This window comes from Vulpes vulpes, chromosome 3 (assembly GCF_048418805.1).
Source record: "Vulpes vulpes isolate BD-2025 chromosome 3, VulVul3, whole genome shotgun sequence".
Lineage (NCBI taxonomy): Eukaryota > Metazoa > Chordata > Mammalia > Carnivora > Canidae > Vulpes > Vulpes vulpes.
This window is the reverse complement of record NC_132782.1, coordinates 59,166,882-59,186,379: the sequence shown is the minus strand read 5'-3', so window position 1 is coordinate 59,186,379 and position 19,498 is coordinate 59,166,882. Positions and strand designations below refer to the sequence as shown.

The window sequence follows — 19,498 nt, the reverse complement described above, 5'->3', positions numbered from 1 at the left end:
TGCAGAGAGAGAGAGGCAGAGACACAGGGAGAGGGAGAAGCAGGCTCCATGCAGAGAGCCTGACATGGGACTCGATCTAGGGTCTCCAGGATCACGCCCCAGGCCACAGGCGGTGCTAAACTGCTGCGCCACCGGGGCTGCCCCACAAAAGAGGTTTATAAGATACTTTGTACCTTGCTAGATGTACTAAATGTGTATAAATTTATTGTTCAACAGAACAATTTTACTGCATTTGATGTAGTGTCGTCATGAAGGAATCCTATACTTGAAGGTTTTAAAATTGGATTTCTTACTTTTTGAAAACAGCTCTTTATTTTAGCATTCTAAAAATATTATGAGATTTAAAATGTCTTTAATTAGTTTTAGCATATCCTTGTGTCTGATACTTAAATCATCAGAATAGTGCTTAAAGATGGATAGTATTGACAAATTGAAAGAACTCAGTTTTACTATATTAAACTGCTTTGTGAGAAGCATTCTTTAATAATTTATGTTTGGAAACACTCATGAATTTGGAATTAGATTTCCAAGGAGCCAAATTGCCCAAAAAGGGTTGTTTTGTTTTTCAGTAGTAAAATTTAAGCACATGTGACTCCCTAAATTATGTTTTAGTGCACTTTTAGTGCAGTGGCATTTTTGATTCTAGAGTTTAGTGGGATTTTGCATTTATAATAAGTCATTATAATGTTGAAATATTTCAGAATAAATGGATAAAGGCCTTTTTTTTCCTCTTCTCAGGTATATTCAAGAGCAAATGACCAAGAACCATGTGGATGGTGGTTGGCTAAAGTTCGAATGATGAAAGGAGAAGTAAGTGATATTTACACTTGCTTTGTGACTAGTTTCCAAGGAAATACCTCAACTCTTGGTTTCTGTAAACATTACTTTAATTCTTAGTTTTATTTCAAAATATCTCCTTTGGAAATAGTTGACCATACATTTAAAAAACTCATTAGACCATTTAGTTTTATTTGTTTTCTGATTTTGGAAACATCTAAGCTTTTCTTCAGGGACGCACTTCAAGAATGTGAGGACCACCAAGGTTCATGCTTGTAAGAGCCTATAATCTAGTTTAGGCAAATCAGATTGATGTTACTAAGCTGTGCTTAGTATTTGTGCCACAAGGGGGTGGGTCTACTGGTTAAGCTGAGCAAGGCAATTAGAACTTCATTTAAGCTCATTATTTTTGTTCAGATGGGATTTTTAAAGTATTTTGATGTCTTTTAGTTTTATGTCATTGAATATGCTGCTTGTGATGCCACTTACAATGAAATAGTCACATTTGAACGACTTCGGCCTGTCAATCAAAATAAAACTGTCAAAAAAAATACCTTCTTTAAATGCACAGTGGATGTTCCTGAGGATTTGAGAGAGGCGTGAGTAACTTTGTTTACTATTGAATTGCCTTGTGAATTAAGAGGATTTTTCTAGTGCCACAGAAATCTTTTTTCCCCCAAACATCCAATCAAAAACTTACGATAGAAAATCTTTTTAGTAAACAAAAGTTTTAATAGTGTCAAAATGAAATACTTCATTTGCATTATAATTGCCTTCTGAGTTTAATCTATTATTTAGGTCTTAAATATGAATTAATTTCTCCCTAGGTGTGCTAATGAGAATGCACATAAAGATTTTAAGAAAGCAGTAGGAGCATGCAGAATTTTTTACCATCCAGAAACCACACAGCTAATGATACTGGTAAGATAACTCCGTATTTTAAAGTAGCCAATGGATGTTTCACAGATTTTATTATAATTAAATATTTGAAAAGTTAAGAACTAACTTGGTATACAGTGAATTTATTAATTTATGGAAGAAAATTTTTTTTAGAGCTCTAAAATGTTAAATTTCTATCTTTCATGGAGTAAGGAAAAAGATCAATATGATATTCTTAACAATATGAAATTCTTAATGTATGGGAATCTAGATCCTTCCCTGCTCCCATCCCTCTCCCCCATCATAATTTAAATAGCAGAACTAAATATGAGAATTCAGTAAAGGGGGGTAAATTACCTGTGAGAGGAGGAATGGTGGGTGAGGAGAGAAGTGTAGTAGATAAGAATCAAGGAAGACTCTATGTGGAAGGTCCTTGTTCGTATTACCTTAAAAAATAGGATTTTTGAGTGATTAATTTCTTTGTTCATAGTCTGCCAGCGAAGCAACTGTGAAGAGAGTAAATATTTTAAGTGACATGCATTTGCGAAGTATTCGTACGAAGTTGATGCTTATGTCCAGAAATGAAGAGGCCACTAAGCATTTAGAAGTAAGTGGGTTTATTCAAAAGGTTTTTTGTGTATCAACTTCCCTGGCTCAAACTGCTTGATTGTTAGGTAAGCCAAGAAGTTGGGACCTATTTTGTGGCTAATAGGAGTCATTGTACCTTTAGAGCAATTATTTTTTTCTGTTACTTTCCCCCAAACGTAGCCTTCATTTGCTAAATACCTGTTGAGTTTTTTGTTAGGACTTAGATAACAAGTGTCACAGAACTTAGAAATTCAGTGGGAATATCTAGTAGAACTGTATTACTACTTTTTCTTTACTCTGTCCTTCACCTTTTTTACTACCCTGTCAGCTGTTATTTATAACACATTTCCATTAGTAACTAGTTCACTATAATAACTAATGTAAGCGGAGAGGAGGGCATGTAGATGTAAGTTTTAAAAAAGAAGCCTGTTATTGCTTTTCTGTCCCATCCTAAGGTACTCTGTTTTCTCCTATTCTTCATTGACACACTGTTAGGAGACCCCTTCTCCCAATGCACCACATTCAGATCTTAGAGAAATTGAGGTATGTTTGTCTTTAGGACAAATTTCTAAATACCCCTACTAATTTAAAATTTCCAAACAAGGGATATGTGAGTGAGTTTTGAAAAATGAATCATCTGAATTGGAGAACTCCTTGCATCAATAATTCTAGAAAATTGTTATAGAATTATTATTTTCTGTGATCATGACTTTATCAGACTTTTTTCCCCTTCTATTTATATCCCAAATGAGTATCTTATATTTATCAAACTTTTTTCCCCTTCTATTTATATCCCAAATGAGTATCTTATATTTTTCCTTAGTTCTTTTTGTCTTTTTTTTTTTAAATTATGGTAAAATGCAACATAAAATTTACTATCTTAAACCATTTTTAAGTGTGCATTCGAGTAGTGTTAAGACTATTCATGTTGTTAACCAATTTCCACAACTTTTCATTTTGCAAAACTGAAACTATATCCATTAGACGATTTCCCATATCCCCTTCCCCCCACCTCAGGCAACCAGCATTCTACTTTGTTTCTATAAATCTGTCTACTTCTAGAAACCTCATGTAGGTGGGATCATACAGTATTAGTTTTGTTGTTGTTGTTCCCAACTTATTTTTACTAAGTTCATGGTCTTCAATCCACATTGTAGCCTGTGTCAGAGTTTCCTTTTGAAGGCTGAATAATTTTGTATGCTTATATCTCATTTTGTTTATCTGTTCAGTCAGATTTGGTTTGCTGCTTCTTCCTGATTACTATGAATACCACAAACGTGGGCATACAAAAAAAATATTTTGGTCTTTTTGTAATATAGATTCTAATATATCTCTTTTACTAGTGCACGAAGCAACTTGCAGCAGCTTTTCATGAGGAATTTGTTGTGAGAGAAGATTTAATGGGCCTGGCAATTGGAACACATGGTAGTAACATACAGCAAGCTAGGAAGGTTCCTGGAGTTACAGCTATTGAGCTAGATGAAGATACTGGAACATTTAGAATCTATGGAGAGGTAAGGTATTATTTGTCCCTCACCATAATAACATTATTTTTAAAAAAAATTTCTTTGGTAACTTTATTTTAACTATTGTTCGATCATATTTTATTTGGAATTTTAATTTCCCAGTGAAATAGTTTAAAAATCAGTCAACTGTAGTAATCATTACATGCGTACAGATGGATTGAAAGTAATATTGTATTATGGACAATAAAAGGTTTACTGAGTAATGTGTACTGTTATCAGACGTTTAACCAGCTGCTTCTGATTTTTTTTATTTTTAAATTTTTAAAAAAGATTTTATATATTCATGAGAGAAACAGAGAGGCAGGCTCTATGCAGGGAGCTCGATGTGGGACTTGATCCCGGGATGCCAGAATCATGCCCTGAGCCAAAGGCAGGTGCTAAACCGCTGAGCCACCCAGGCATCCCCTGCTTCTGATTTTAACTCCATTTTATGTGCTTTACATATAATTCGCCTTTTTTTTTTTTTTGGAGTGCTTACTGTGTGTCAGGCACTGTCAGTTGTAAATAGCATATAATGGAGCTTTTGAAGAACTTGAATTTAATGTTTTGTCATTGGTTAATTGTGACATTTGTGTGTACTAGAAAATAATAATCTCAAAAATAATTCAGACTTTTCAGTACGACCATCCTTTGCATTAGAATAAATGGATGAGTTTTGGGGTGATAATTTCAAGTCTTTATTTATTTATTTATTTATTTTTTTATTTAGTAGCACGTGTGTGCACACAAGCATAAGAGCACAAATGAGGAGGAGGGACAGATATGGAGAGGGAGAGTCGGACTCTGAGCAGGGAGCCCAGCATGGGCTTGATCCAAGACCATGGATCATGACCTGAGTGGAAGGCAGACACTTAACTGACTGAGGCACTAGGCACCTCTGAAGTCTTAACTATTCATACAAAGCTCTTCTCATGAAAAGCTGGGTCATATAGTGAATCTGACTAGAATTCATTTTTCATTTCTGAAACTTGAGACATGGCCAGTATACAGTAATTAAAAGGCTTTGGAGCCACACTGCCTGGATAGGAATTGTTTCTATCACTTGGAGTGAACTTGCTGAAAGTTACTTAACTTCCCTGCATAATTTTCCTCAATATAAAATGAGTAGTGCTTACATTACAGTTGGAAAGGATTAAAAACATTTAAAAGATATATTTGTGTTATATATGATGATGAGCCCACAGTACACTTTGTCATTACTGAAGAACAAACTGGGCACCTGGGTGGCTCAGGGGTTGAACGTCTGTCTGCCTTTGGCTCGGCGTTATCCTGGGGTCCAGGGATCAAGTCTCAGTCCAGCTCCCCATACGGAGCCTGTGTCTCCCTCTGCCTATGTCTCTGCCCACCCCCCCCCCCCCACTTTCATGAATAAATAAAATCTTAAAAAAAACCAAAACAGTAAAAGTGGAAGGTAACTTCCTGAGAACTACCGATTCCCTTTAGAAGGGCTCCCTTCTCCAATCTTCTAGTCTTTTTAAATTATACCCATTAGAAGTTAGGACTTTCAGTGATTTTATCAATAAGTACTTCTTAAAAAATATGCATCTCCACAAAACCCGCTTTTTAAAATTATGTTGAGAATGAAAAAACAGTGCAGACGGTATAGACAATATGAATAATTTGTATTTAACATTCATCTAGAGAAATTTAACACTGAAGTACGGGCCAAATATTTTAAGGATTGGGTTAAAGTTTGGCTACTGTAAGTAAGCTAAACTCTTTGCTGCTGTTTTCATAGGAACTTAAAAGGGCATATTGTTTTTCCCCCCTTTCCCTTAGAGATGTTCTCATAGTCTGTTTTTTTTTTTCCCTTAATGCTTTAATAATTTTTTTTAAAGTACTTCATGAATTACTTGACCTGAAATGTCACTTTAGTGGGCTGAGCAGAATCTTGTACTAGAGCATAATTCAGAATTTTTCATTTTTTGTGTTTTTGTTTTGGATTAGGATTTTATTTTATGTTTATTGTTCTTGCAGAGTGCTGATGCTGTAAAAAAGGCTAGAGGTTTCTTGGAATTCGTGGAGGATTTTATTCAGGTTCCTAGGAATCTTGTTGGTAGGTATTCTACTAAATGTTAAATAAGTTAAATGTTATTAATTCTCTATGGTAATTTAATTGAAATTTAATTTTGTTTGATGTATTTTATTTGTAGTTATATGGAGTATTTGATAGTTGTTTTCACTTTTTAGTAATGTAGTATATGACTAGTATCTCATTATTGTCATATTAAAAAGTAATTTTCTTCTATACAGGTTGACTCACTAATAAGACCATGATTTTAATAAGTGTGTCACTACATTTTTTTTAAAAGCCATCTGACCACTTAGGTTTGCTCTACTTATACTCCATTCACTTAATATATTTTTATCTCTCATATATGTCAATCAAAATTGTCATAGTATTTTTTGAGAAGGTGTGATATTTATTTTTTGTTTAGTGCAAAAGAGAAAGTAAGTGGACTAACAATAGGGAAATAAACTTCTACACAGTAGGCCTTGAATAAATAATACTTGGTTGTTGCAAAGGCATAGAATATGATAAGAAGTCATGGGCAGGAGAGAAGGATGGTTATGATGATAGGGGAAGTTTCATTATTAAGTATCTGACACCGTTAATGGAAATTATTAACCCATGGGTTGTAAGTTAAGTGACAAGGTTTTGAGTTTTAAGCTGTAGTTAAAGGAGCTTTATAGCTTGGGATGAGTTGTTTAATAGCTTTGTTATTAATACCCTCTACATCTGTGTGTTATCCTTTTAAATGCTGTTTGAGATAAATGGGAAAATTTTGGTCATGTATTAATACTCCGTAATTATCTTAAACATTTATTATAAAAGTAAGCATTAACATAAAGCAGCAGAAACATTTCCTAGGAGGGGCTTGAGTGTCCACTATTAGTTTCTTGACCTTACTGAAACAGAACCCTTTGGACTCTATTTGTACATAATTATACCTGTTCTGCCTTTAGGGAATGATTTTCTGTTTTAGGTGTTCTATTTATCAAATCTTATCTTTTTTTAAAAACATTTTTTAGCTGTAGGTAAAATGCCCCAAGTTTCCACTGTAAAAAGATGTTTGTTTTGACCAGTAACAAGTTTGTATACTCTGGGACAGTTAATCTACAGCACAAGAGCTTGGACAGTTTTCTTGTTTTTTTACTGTTAGTTTGCTTCTTACCTTTACCCAAGCTTTTGTTTTTGTTTTTGTTTTTGTTTTTTTTACCCAAGCTTTTGAATAGGTATGACATACTACCAAATAAGTAAGCTCCATTTTATTTGTTCCTGTTCACTGTAGATTGAACTGCTGGTATGATGAGTTGAGATGTTGAAAAAGCTTGAAGAAGCTTTATATAATTCTAACACATTAAGATACAAAGTATTATCAAATGTTTATCATTGTCCAGTGAAATTACTTTTGACAAGCTGCTTTGGAAAATGAATCCCCTATTTTCTTTAAATCACAATTATTGATACTTATTAGGAGTTAACATTGTGCTTGCTGCTTTATAGAACATAATTTAACTTAGGTTTTTTTACTTGTAAAAATGATTTGGAGATGAGGGTGTGCAAGGAAATTAGAGTTCTTTTCAACCTGATTCTATAGAAGATAGAGTTGGTCCTACAGAATTTGTGGTAGTGTTAAATTTGAGTAAAAATTCCTGATACTTCAGAAATAAGGAAATTGGAATTATTTGTAGTTCTCTGGTTTTTCTCTTTATTCATTTATCTGTGCAGTGATGTGAGTACCGATCCTGTCTATTTTTTCCTCTACTCTCTTGGTTTGCTTTGGTGATTTGGGTTATTTGGGACCCTTTAGAAAATATACATTAGTATAACCATTGTATACATTGGTGAAATACTCTGAGGTAGTGTGAAGATTTCTTGGTTGTTGTATATAATAATACTACATTTCCCTCCAAAATATTTTATGGGTGAAGCAGTCTTTTGAAAAATAGTACATTCTTAGTACAAGTGAAAAAGAAAGTGGACTGAGGAGTAAAAGGGAATGAGGACTACTTGGTGGGTAAGTTCAAGAGAATTCTCTTATATATTCAGGCTCTAAGAGTTCTAGACCCTGACCATTTCCTCCCCTCCTAAGTCAAAAGAAAAATATGTGAACATTGATTTAAAAATGAAACGTTTCACCTCCTGGAAGCCTTCCTTAATCACTTCTTTACTCTGTCCCTTCAGCATTTATGCTCAGTGCTCAATTTATACTACAGGTCTGCTTCAGTTTGTCAATATGCTTTGGAATTTAAACTTTGGAAATGATCAGTTAAAATATTGACGGTCTCTGGTGGGACTAAATAAAACATTCAGGTAGGTCCCTGCCACAGACCCCAGAAAGGTGATGGATGTACACTCACCACTGGTATAGTTAATAGAAGGAAGGGGCAAAGATTCTGGGGGAGGGATTATGATATATCAATCTGATTTTTGATGTTTCGAAAGACATTTGCTTATTTTTAGCAGGGTCAAGGATGGAGTTGCTGCTTGAGCTTCACTGTGTTAACAATGAAGGTTGCTTTTATATACTGCTGCTAGGGCTGCTCAGAGAAGACCTACCTACATCATGTGAATTCCCTGTCCTACTCTGTTTTTGTTTTTACCTGTTTAATTGCTGCTTTTAAATTTAGGGTTATTAGTGGGGAAGGAGGTTTGAGAATAGGGTTAGAAAATCTTAAAAAAAAAATCTTATAATGGTGTGTTTGCTGTATTGACCCATTTACTCTTCCCTTATTTATTTGTCAGTGGAAACTGTCTTCTCAAGCATGCAATAGGAAAAACTTCCATTTTTAACCCGTTTCAACCAAAATTAACTTACTTTGGAAATAGATTGCTGATTTACTTAAAAAAGAGTGATTTGGAGTTAACTTTTATAAGGGATACATCTGTTTCATACAGGGAAGGTTACATGAATATTTACTTCTGTTATCAGGTAACCTTATCCAGTATTGCTTTACTATTTTACAAATTTGCAATCTTTGTAAGAAGAGTAAGTTCCTAAGAGGGAGAGAATTTCCTACCCCCCTTTTAGTTTCTCTTTTAGTTATTGGATACTCCGTAACTGCTGTTTGATACACGTTAAGTGTGGTAGAAGGTAAATTATTTGGATTTTATGTCAATATATAGTATTTCATACCTAGGAAGATAGCATACTATATACATACTATATGTGTTTGTATAGCTATGAAGTACTTGGTGAAAAATGTTAAGTGCAAACATTTCATTGAACAGAGTATTCATTTTAAAAGTATCTTCAAGTTATAGATGTGTTTTGTTCGAATAGCAACTTGAATATGAAAGTAAGATTGAATTTGTTAATATAAACAAATTGATATGATTAATGCCGAAATAAAGTGTTTCTTTTGCCTTGTATGTCCATAGTTTTGGAATGGGTTGCATTGGTATTTTAAAATATTGAAATGATGTAGAGCACATTAAAAAATGTTTAGACTTGGAAAATGTCTTATGTGTGAGCAGCGTGTCAATCTTAGTTAATAATAACCTTAGGCATTCTGAAGAGAAGGAAGTTTGAGGCAAGGATAAAATTCCTCTAGTGTTCAGGGTGAATATATTGAGAGTAAAAAAATGGAGTTTTGCTTGGTTTTTTAAATTTGATAGCAAGTCAAATTATTTGGGCTGGAGTTGGAAGAATAGCAATATTGGTTTTAACTTGTTACATTTTTTTCTCTTATTAAAGGAAAAGTAATTGGAAAAAATGGCAAAGTTATTCAGGAAATAGTGGACAAATCTGGTGTGGTTCGGGTGAGGATTGAAGGAGACAATGAAAATAAACTACCTAGAGAAGATGTAAGTATTTAACATGTAATTTTTTTAAATCTTTTTTTTTTTTTTAATTTTTATTTATTTATTCATGAGAGACAGAGAGGCAGAGACACAGGCAGAGGAAGAAGCAGGCTCCATGCAGGGAGCCTGACATGGGACTTGATCCCCAGTCTCCAGGATCACACCCTGGGCTGAAGGCAGCGCTAAACTGCTGAGCCACCAGGGCTGCACCTTTAACATGTAATTTAATATGCCTTTTTCTTTGTTTTTTAAAACCATGTTTTGTTCTTGCCTGACTTAACGATATTACTTTATATATTAGAAATCGGGTTCCCTGGGTGGCGCAGCGGTTTAGCGCCTGCCTTTGGCCCAGAGCGCGATCCTGGAGACCCGGGATCGAGTCCCACATTGGGCTCCCGGTGCATGGAGCCTGCTTCTCCCTCTGCCTGTGTCTCTGCCTCTCTCTCTCTCTCTCTCTCTCTCTCTCTCTCTCTCTATCATAAATAAATAAAAATTTAAAAAAATGTATATTTTAGGGATCCCTGGGTGGCGCAGCGGTTTGGCGCCTGCCTTTGGCCCAGGGCGCGATCCTGGAGACTCGGGATCGAATCCCACATCAGGCTCCCGGTGCATGGAGCCTGCTTCTCCCTCTGCCTGTGTCTCTGCCTCTCTCTCTCTCTCACTGTGTGCCTATCATAAATAAATAAAAAATAAAAAAATTAAAAAAAAATGTATATTTTAGAAATCATTTTGGTGAGTTGTATTTAGCAAACTACTTAGGGTCTGATGCAGTGGAGTTTTTTTTCTTCTTATTTTTGTTAAAGATTTTATTTATTCATGAGAGATTCACAGAGAGATTGGCAGAGAGACACAGGCAGAGGGAGAAGCAGGCTTCATGCAGGGAGCCCGATGTGGGACTCGATCCCGGAACTCTAGGATCACTCCCTGAGCTGAAGGCAAACACTCAACCCCTTAGCCACCCAGGCGTCCCGATTTTCTTCTTCTTCTTTTTTAAAATTTTTGTTCCCCACAATATTGCTTTACATGCTTAGAAACAAGTCATCTTTCAGTTGTAGGCCTTGGGATTTTGGTTTCATAGTACTCCAGTAAAAAGCAAATTTTTTTGGGGGAAAAAAAGTTTTAATTTGATAATTTTAAGAGTTCTTTTTTTGTATTTAAAAGTTTGTCGTAAAGGAATTTTTAGTAAATAACTATAAACTTAACCTTTTCTAGAATCTGAAAACAATTTTTTTTTTTTAAAGATTTTATTTATTTATTCATGAGAGACAGAGGGCAGAGACACAGGCAGAGGGAGAAGCGGGTTCCCTGCAGGGAGCCTGACACAGGACTTGATCCTGGGATTCCAGGATCGCGCCCTGGGCCAAAGGCAGGCGCTAAACCGCTGAGCCACCCAGGGATTCCCTGAAAACAATCATTTTTTAATTGAAATCTTTTAAGCTTTTGTGTTGCTATTAATTATGACACCAACATTCTGAAATTTCTTTTTCTGTCTCGCATGTTAATGTTTTGTCTACAATGCTGTTCTTTACTCATCATTTTAAGGATCTCTTACTTTGGTGGCTATGGTGGCTTAAAGCTTATATGCCTATGAATATAAGGCAAGGATTTTCTCAAGGCAAGGATTTTCTCCTAAATTATCTCCCAGGAAGCAGCTTCAGTTCTGCACAATAGATTACGGCTTGGAGAGCTTGTTAGCCTATTGGAAAGAATTTGTCTTCTTTAAAAAAAAGAAAGAAAAAACTAGTCATGTTAGCCTAGATAACCTCACATCAAGTATTGAATTTGTAAAGATGCCTATTAAAGGACCACTTCCTTTATTATTTTAATTCCAATATAGAAGCAAAAAAAAAAAAAACAAATGAGGAAAACACATGACTTAGTATTACAGAAATGAGTACTTGTGGCTCAGATTGTTTCATCTTATACTGCTTCCAGAATTGCTATAAATTTCAACCTTTAAGCAGCCCTCCTTCCCATTTCCTTTGAGAGGAGGATTAAAATCAAAGTGTCATTAAAATTAGCACTTTCCCCTTTTTAATGTATAAAATAATGATGATCCATTTGACATACGACCACTCCTAAAATTGATCTGTATATCAAAATGTTTACTGATCAGGGCCATTATATTAGTCAACTCTAAATTTCTTAGCTTGGTAGAAGTATCTATTCTTTTACCTTGTCTTAATCTCTTGTTGCTTTCCAGTATTTAACATTTTGTTATAAAGCTGATTCTTTTAAGATTTTCTTGATAAATAAGTTTATTGTATTTTACTGTTTGCAGTTTTGGTTATTGTTACCTCCCATTTCTGTGCCAGGGTTAAGAAACTGAAATGCTTATAGAAACCAAGTAGTTTATTAAATAGGAAGTTGGGATACACAAGATAGGGATAGGAGGGTACATGGTCCCTTTCTATAAAAGAAGCTTGTGCTGCTTATTAGCTTTAATGTGGTTGCCATGTGAGAACGCATGCATGTTGCTATATCTTTTGATGATAAGAGAAACTGGAAACCTATAATAATAGGCAGGATTTAAAAATACTCAGAACAATGCAAGTTAAAACAAACCTGAAGGTTGTTGGGAGCCACCGTTTCATAATTTAAGCTGTCTTAATGCGCTGATAGACTCTGTTTATAATTTATTTACTCTGAAGTCTTTGGTCACCCATCTTTAGCCTGAAATGACCTTTCCCACCTGTGTATCATAGCAATTATTATCTGTATAATTGTGTATTTGATGATTTTCTCAACCTATGTTTATTGTCTCACCAACCACATTATGAACTCTGAAATCAAGAAAGTCTGAATTCTCATATTCTCTACTTTTCTCTAGCCCTATGAAGTGTATAGAGTTAGGTGCTTAATCAATATTTCCACTCAGTTTTTAAGATTGGTTTTGAGTTTTTCACTGTTAGAGAAATATAGTTCTATAAAGGTTAGAACAGCACTGAAGAGTATAGCGTGAAAAGTAAATGTGTATCTATGTCCTGTCCATATTTCTCCTCTCTCTGTTGTGTCTAATAGATTTTAGACTGTTGTCGGTTGCCTTTTCATGTCTTTGTTTTGCTACTAAAAACAGTGCTGCAGCAAATATCCCTTACCACTGCAGAGTAAATTCCTGGAAGTGGGTTTTTTAGATCAAAGGGTAAAAGGCATTTCAATATTTAGATATTATTTTTCCCCACACATTCCTTCCGTCAGTGTCGGAAATGGGTCTATTTTCTACATACTTGCCAGTATAGAGTTTCATCAAACTTTTAATTAGTGCTATTCCAGAAGGTGTACATGTTTTCTCTCCAAATGCTTAAGACATTTTAAGTTTTCTCTTAAGCATCTTGTCTTTTGCATATTTTTTGCCTTTATTAAGTTGTTAGAGCTTTTACATTTTAAGAAAGCTAGTCTTTTGTCTTTTCCTATTCGTAGCAAATACTCTTTTTCCTTGATTTTCACCTCCAATATAAATTTTTTTATATTGTATTTTTTTAAGACTTTTGCTTTATGACTTAATACTTTTGCACTTTTTGTCCTGGTTGGTAAGGTCTTATCTACATGTAGATCATTTAGAAATCCTTTAATATTTCATTGTCTAGTTTTTTTTAAGTGTGTAAATTTTTTACCTCAGTGTGATATATATATATTTTTTGGCGGGGGCAGGGTATAAGGTATGAGGAACCAGGGATCCTGCTTTATTTTTCCCAAGTGCTAGTTGGTAGTGTCAGTGTAATCTATTAAATATTAAGTAATCAGGTATTGGCATTTTTTAAAAATCTGGGAATTTCACTGAAATAACTGTTAGAAACGCATTTGTATATTCAGTAATAATTTTTTCCTGAAATCTTTTATTATGGCTTTATAGCAGCGATTAAAATATTTTGTAAAGTGTGTCTTTTTTTTTTTTTTTTTAAAGTGTGTCTTTAAGGTTGTGTCCCCACTTGTCCTTTTCTTTGGTGGTAACTGTTGGTGTTAGCATCTCAAATTCAGGTTCAAGGCATTGTATTTCTCTTATTCCTCGCAGATCATCTGGAATGACTTCTTTACCTACTTGGTGGCAAAATTCTATTTGTTTTTAACATTTACTTTAATATTTTGGGAATTCCCCTAAATTTCCACTTCTGGGAGTGGCATAATCCACATTCTACTTAATATTTCTATGTTTTTCATTGATACCACTAATACTATACAGTAAGATTATTGCAGGAATGTTTAGTATCTTTTCTGTAAATTGCGAATGCCTTTAGAATAGGGACTTGATCCTTTTTCATTGTAGAGATTCTGGCAAGTAACAAGTGGTTTGTTGGGATTAGGTAACTGGGTATGAAATTGGCTGGCCCACTTGCTAATGGTATGACCGGGCAAATTGTTTTGTCAACGGTTAAACTGGAGAATTTTTTTAAGTGGAGTATTTTTAAAAGTTACTCTTTAATATTAAATAAGATATAGATATAGGATAATAATACACTATTAGAAACATGGTATGTGCTTAAAATATAATAGATCTTTTTTTTAACCCCTCCTCCATCTTTCATTCATTTGACATTCTTTCTTATCTGCCCATGAATTCCTGAGGATAGGGTCAAGACTTCTTACTTCCTAAACTTATAGTCCTTTTTTTCATGCCCTCTTAAGCCAGTCTGTTTAAATAGCTGTTAGGAACTCACCTGTAGAATCAAGTGAGAGACCCTGAAATTGATTAGGAGAGTTTATTTAGGTTTTTACTCATTTTCCTTAGCCATTAGAAAGCTGGAAGTATATTTGTTTGTAAATGTTTGTACTCTGTATGTGACACTTCTGTAAATGGTCAGGAGGCACTCCTTCCAGTGTACTGACATTGACAGTTTTGTTATGTGAGCACACATTAGGGATAGCCTAGCTCTAGTGTGCTTTATCTTTTTAAAGCCATAACTACCAGGGCAGTCTAAGTCTGTAAATTTATACCAGTTTGAAGGAAAATTTCTTTAAAAGGTAATTTATATGTGGAGAAAGATTGAATTAGAAATTAGAAAATCTGATATAAACTGATATTTTAAAAGCAATTTAAATTTTTAGCATACTTAAGTTGTGGGGCAAATACAATGAGTTCTTGAAAACCTCAGTATTTGAAATTATATTGATTTTATTCTTAGTTTATTTGTAAATCTTGTATTTTAGTACATGTAAATCACTATTTTAGGAAAGTTTTCTGTATTATATATTGGTATGTCAGATTTAAGCTGGAACTTTGTTAAAATACAAAATACTGAGGATGTTTCGTTTTCTTACAGGGTATGGTTCCATTTGTATTCGTTGGCACTAAAGAAAGCATTGGAAATGTGCAAGTTCTTTTAGAATATCATATTGCTTACCTAAAGGTTTGTATACTGTTCACATTTGTATCACTGTTGCTTCACATGTTAAAATTAAATCAGTTTTGTATTTGTATTAAATTTCAAGTCATTAAATATTTTTTGTTAATTCCGCTTCAAATTTACCCTGTTTTCCTACATGAGAAGTTAAAAGGTCTGTTGCCATAATAAAATGAATGGCCTCTTATGCACATTGTTCCTCTTTTTCTCTGAAGTTTTATATTCTTTCCTTTCTGTTAAAGGGTCACGCTTGTGTTGCTGTAATTTGACTGTCATCACATTATATGTATACATGTGTTGTACTGAAATCACTTTGTTTTTATGTCGTCGTTTTACATGCAAATAGGGTAGAGGACAGGGAATAAGATAGGCTTTCTTGGTAACTGGTATTTGAATCAGATGTGTCTATCTCACAGACATCATTTGATAATTCTTAACCATTGTTTCTAACATAATTTATTTGAGTTGATAAAGAGCAAAGATTTAAAAAAAGAAATGGCCTATAATGTATTAAAAGTTGGAATTGTCATTTTCTACTTTATCTATTATTACCAAGTTTTGTAATACCCTAACAGCTCTATCTCTGGTAGGTTTTACTTTGTTAGTCACTCATATCATTGCTGCTATGTTAATATTTTGAAAGCACACCTTATGATGTCATTTTTTTTTCTTTTAAACTCATGTTTAAAATCTCCATTCGGTCTGGCATTTTAAAGCTCATGCTTTATCTTCCAGTGTTCTGCTACCTTTTAGCCAGGAGCTTTGTCTGGTCACCTTACCTTCACATTCTGTAATGACCTCAATTTCTGAATGACCAAGTCTCCTAGGCCACAACTTAGATGTCAACATTTTGATGGAAAAGTAGGTTAATAGTCCCTCTCATACATGGTACTTGTATCTCAGCAAAGTTTTAACTTCTTGAGGGGCTGAATCTGGTAATACTGTGTCATTATTAGGTCTATCACCATTTGTTCATTCATTCATTCATATTTAGTGCTAGGAACTAAACTCACACTGTGAATACTGCTCTAGCATAAGAAACATTTATTCTGCCCCATAAGCACCAACGAATAGTTTATTTCAATGCTGTCTGTTAAACATAGCCGTAAAGGTGGAAAGTCCTTGTCTTTTTCTCTATTGTATGCTTGTGGCACTTAGTATACTTGGAGCTTGCTAAGGTATTTAGTAAATGTTTAGTGAATTGAGTCAGCAGTGACCTTGTGAATTGTATTTACTAGGCACCCATTTGTATTTTACCAAATAATTGGCCAAAATCACAGCTTCTTTCATTGATAGAGAAAATATAGCTTTATCTGTAGGCTTTAAAGAAGGTAAGAATGGTGCAACATAGAATATTTACCCTTTTTTGTTTTGCTTATAGGAAGTAGAACAGCTAAGAATGGAACGCCTACAGATTGATGAACAGCTACGACAGATTGGTATGGGTTTCAGACCTTCTTCCACCAGAGGGCCTGAAAAAGAAAAAGGATATGCCACTGATGAAAGTACCGTCTCTTCTGTACAAGGTTCTAGGTCTTATAGTGGAAGAGGCAGAGGTCGTCGGGGCCCTAATTACACCTCCGGTTATGGTAAAAAACCAATTTTTTTTGTTAGTCGTTCTAGTTTAGGATCTTCAAAAATTATTGCTAAAATATTATTTAGTTCGTTTTTCTCCCTTGGCTTTGGGGGCAGGAGCTGGGTTTGAGCTATGTGCATGGTAGTGAAGGCATATAGTAAAAGGTGTATATTGTTCAAGCAGCTGTGTAATTAGATCAGACATGTTTTTGTTACATTGGCAGTTTATGATCATATTCTAAATATTTAGAATAAATATAGATGGAGCTTATATATACATATTTATATACAAAAATGTATACATAAGAAAACCTAGTGATGGTCCCTCTAGGAATTCTCTTTTGCCTACCCTCCATGGAAAATAAAAATGAAAAATATCCTAGTCAGTGTGCTAAGGTTGTGTATAGCACATCTGTACTACCTTTATAAAATGTACTGTGTTGACTCACTTGGCAATTTTGAATATAAATAATTTTACATTTGGAATTGTTTTATGAAATAACATTTCACTAGGAGGGCTTTTTAAAAATCCAGAACCAAATTAACATTTTATAAATGAGTATATATTTTTCCCAAATGTATTTCAGTGTGAGGATGGGGCTGTAACCCATATAGGAAGGGGCTAGTGGATGGTGGTGGTCAACAATTTTCTAATCCTAAATTTTCACTTATTCTTCTTCAGCTTTGGAGTTGTTCCATTTTTCTACATTTGGACTTGGATCTTAGCAGTGACCTGACTTTTGTCTTACCTCATTTTCTTCCCTTTCTTTTTCCTTTTCTTTTCTCCACTCCTCAATGCTTATTCTAACTGCTTTAGAGAAATAATTCCTAAGCTTTTTCCAAAATTGAAGACATTTTAGGGAAAATGGATAAACATAAAAGCTTAGAGTATGCAGATTGCACATCCAGATTTCATGTTTGAAGGATCATCTAATGATGCCAGAATTATATTAAATTTGCCCTTTCATTTATTGTACAGCTGAAAGGTTAATTATCCCTTTTCTTTCATATATTTCCATGTTCTTATTTCTTGGTAGTTTTGTAGTTTTTATTTAAAGTTAACTCTGTATTGAAACTTGAAAAATTTTAGTAAAGCATTTGAAGGGCAGAAAATTGCGAAGTATTAACTGTATTCCTGAAAATACATTTAATAAAAAAGACAGTTAACCCGTAATTAAAGAGAAATACTGAATGATTCTAGAGATGCAAATTACTAGTACAGATAATCAGATTTGGCTTTTTGGATGATAGGATAATGAATTCATTGAAGACTTTTCTAAGCCTCTATGGAAAGTCAGCTTTACTGATGGGACCAGTCTCTTGCAAAATGCTTTTGTTGACAGTAGATAAAATTTTTACGAGTTAGTAAAGGTTTTTTACGAGTTAGTAAAGGTTTTTACGAGTTAGTAAAGGTTAGTAAAGGTTAGTAGAGGCATATCATCTGGATTGAAGTAAGTTATGCAAGTTGTTCAGTAGATGGCACTCTTACCTCTGAAACTTTGCAGATTGGTGGTAGAATTGCATTTTTTGAAATAGCTATTGAATTTAAGTGAGCTTGAGAGAAAAACCATTTGAATTTGGTTATAGATGTTCTCTACTTAATATCAGGATATTTAGGTGATAAGTTGTATAAGAAATATTTCCTCATAATGTCTCTGAAGTTGGTATGTCCTTGGAATGGATGAGATTTTAAAGCTAATTGGCAACATTTTCTTTAATGGCACACAAACTGTCTTAAAATGAGTGGAAAGCTTATTGAAGTTGATAAAATGTACTTTAGCTATTAAATTAAGTTTAGCATACATGAACACTCAAAAGGATGTGAAGCATCTTCATAAGTGATTTTAGAAGTTTTAGAGGGGAAAATGTGATTCAGAATCCTGTTAAAAACAGGTTTTATTTGTTGGAGTCCCTAAAAATTGAGTTAGTTTCATGAATAATTTTTAGAGCTATTAAAATTTTTTTTGGATTAATGCACTTGATATTTTGCAAAATTAGAGTGGTTGCAGTGATTTCAGCAGTGTTTTCTTTTGATGCTTTAACAAATTTCTTCTTCTTCTTCTCTCTCTTTTTTTTTTTAAGATTTTATTTATTTATTCACGAGAGACAGAGGCAGAGGGAGAAGCAGGCTCCTTGCAGGGACTCAATCCCAGGTCTCCAGGATTACACCCTGGGCCAAAGGCAGTGCTAAACCGCTGAGCCACCAGCGCTGCCCGATGCTTTAACAAATTTCAAACTTAAAAGCTTAAGATTTGGGATCCCTGGGTGGCGCAGCAGTTTAGCGCCTGCCTTTGGCCCAGGGTGCGATCCTGGGGACCCGGGATCGAGTCCCACGTCGGGCTCCCGGTGCATGGAGCCTGCTTCTCCCTCTGCCTGTGTCTCTGCCTCTCTCTCTCTCTCTCTCTCTCTCTCTGTGTGACTATCATAAATAAATTAAAGAAAAAAAAAGTTTATAAAAGCTTAAGATTTATTATCTTTCAGTTCTCTAGGTCAAACATGAGTCTCATTGGGCTAAAATTAAGTGTCAGCAAGGCTGTGTGTCCTTTCTTGAAGCTCTAGAATAGGATCTGATCCTGTAACATTTCCAGCTTCTGGGAGTTCCTTTGCATATGACACCATCTTCCTCTGTCTTGTAAAGCCAGTGACTGCAGAGTTCTCCTGTCTCTTTGGTTCTCTGCAGCTGAGATTCCATATGATTAGTTTTGGCTCACCAGGATAATCCATGATAATCTCCCCACCTCAATATTCTTAACCTTATCACATCTGTAAAGTCCCTTTTACCATCCCAGAAACATTTAAAAGTACTTTATTTAATATGAATAAATCAAGAGCACTAGCCAATTCATTAGCCCCCTTTTTTTTGTTTTTGACTTTACCATCTTATCTGTGGAGATCTATTTATGTTTTGGACCACCCCCTTTTAACCATTTACAATACTAGATTAAGGTTAAAATTTAGAATAATTTCCTTGCTTGTGACACTGAGTTAAATAATCCACTATATTT

The 19,498-nt window shown here is 34.4% G+C and overlaps 1 protein-coding gene across 6 annotated transcripts in view; it reads left to right on the top strand.

Moving 5' to 3' along the window:
* FXR1 (FMR1 autosomal homolog 1) overlaps positions 1-19,498 on the top strand; it is a 64,755-nt gene that overhangs the window by 35,339 nt on the left and 9,918 nt on the right. For 3 of the 6 annotated variants that reach the window (XM_072752599.1, XM_026007222.2, XM_026007219.2), the window contains exons 4-13: positions 739-810; positions 1,228-1,376; positions 1,605-1,698; positions 2,147-2,263; positions 3,588-3,758; positions 5,748-5,826; positions 9,473-9,582; positions 14,838-14,924; positions 16,300-16,357; positions 16,445-16,507. In XM_072752599.1, coding sequence (XP_072608700.1) covers positions 739-810; positions 1,228-1,376; positions 1,605-1,698; positions 2,147-2,263; positions 3,588-3,758; positions 5,748-5,826; positions 9,473-9,582; positions 14,838-14,924; positions 16,300-16,357; positions 16,445-16,507 — 1,000 coding nt within the window. Of the gene's footprint in view, positions 1-738; positions 811-1,227; positions 1,377-1,604; positions 1,699-2,146; positions 2,264-3,587; positions 3,759-5,747; positions 5,827-9,472; positions 9,583-14,837; positions 14,925-16,299; positions 16,508-19,498 lie in introns of all 6 variants that reach the window. The other 3 variants (XM_026007220.2, XM_026007218.2, XM_072752598.1) reach the window with 1 other exon arrangement.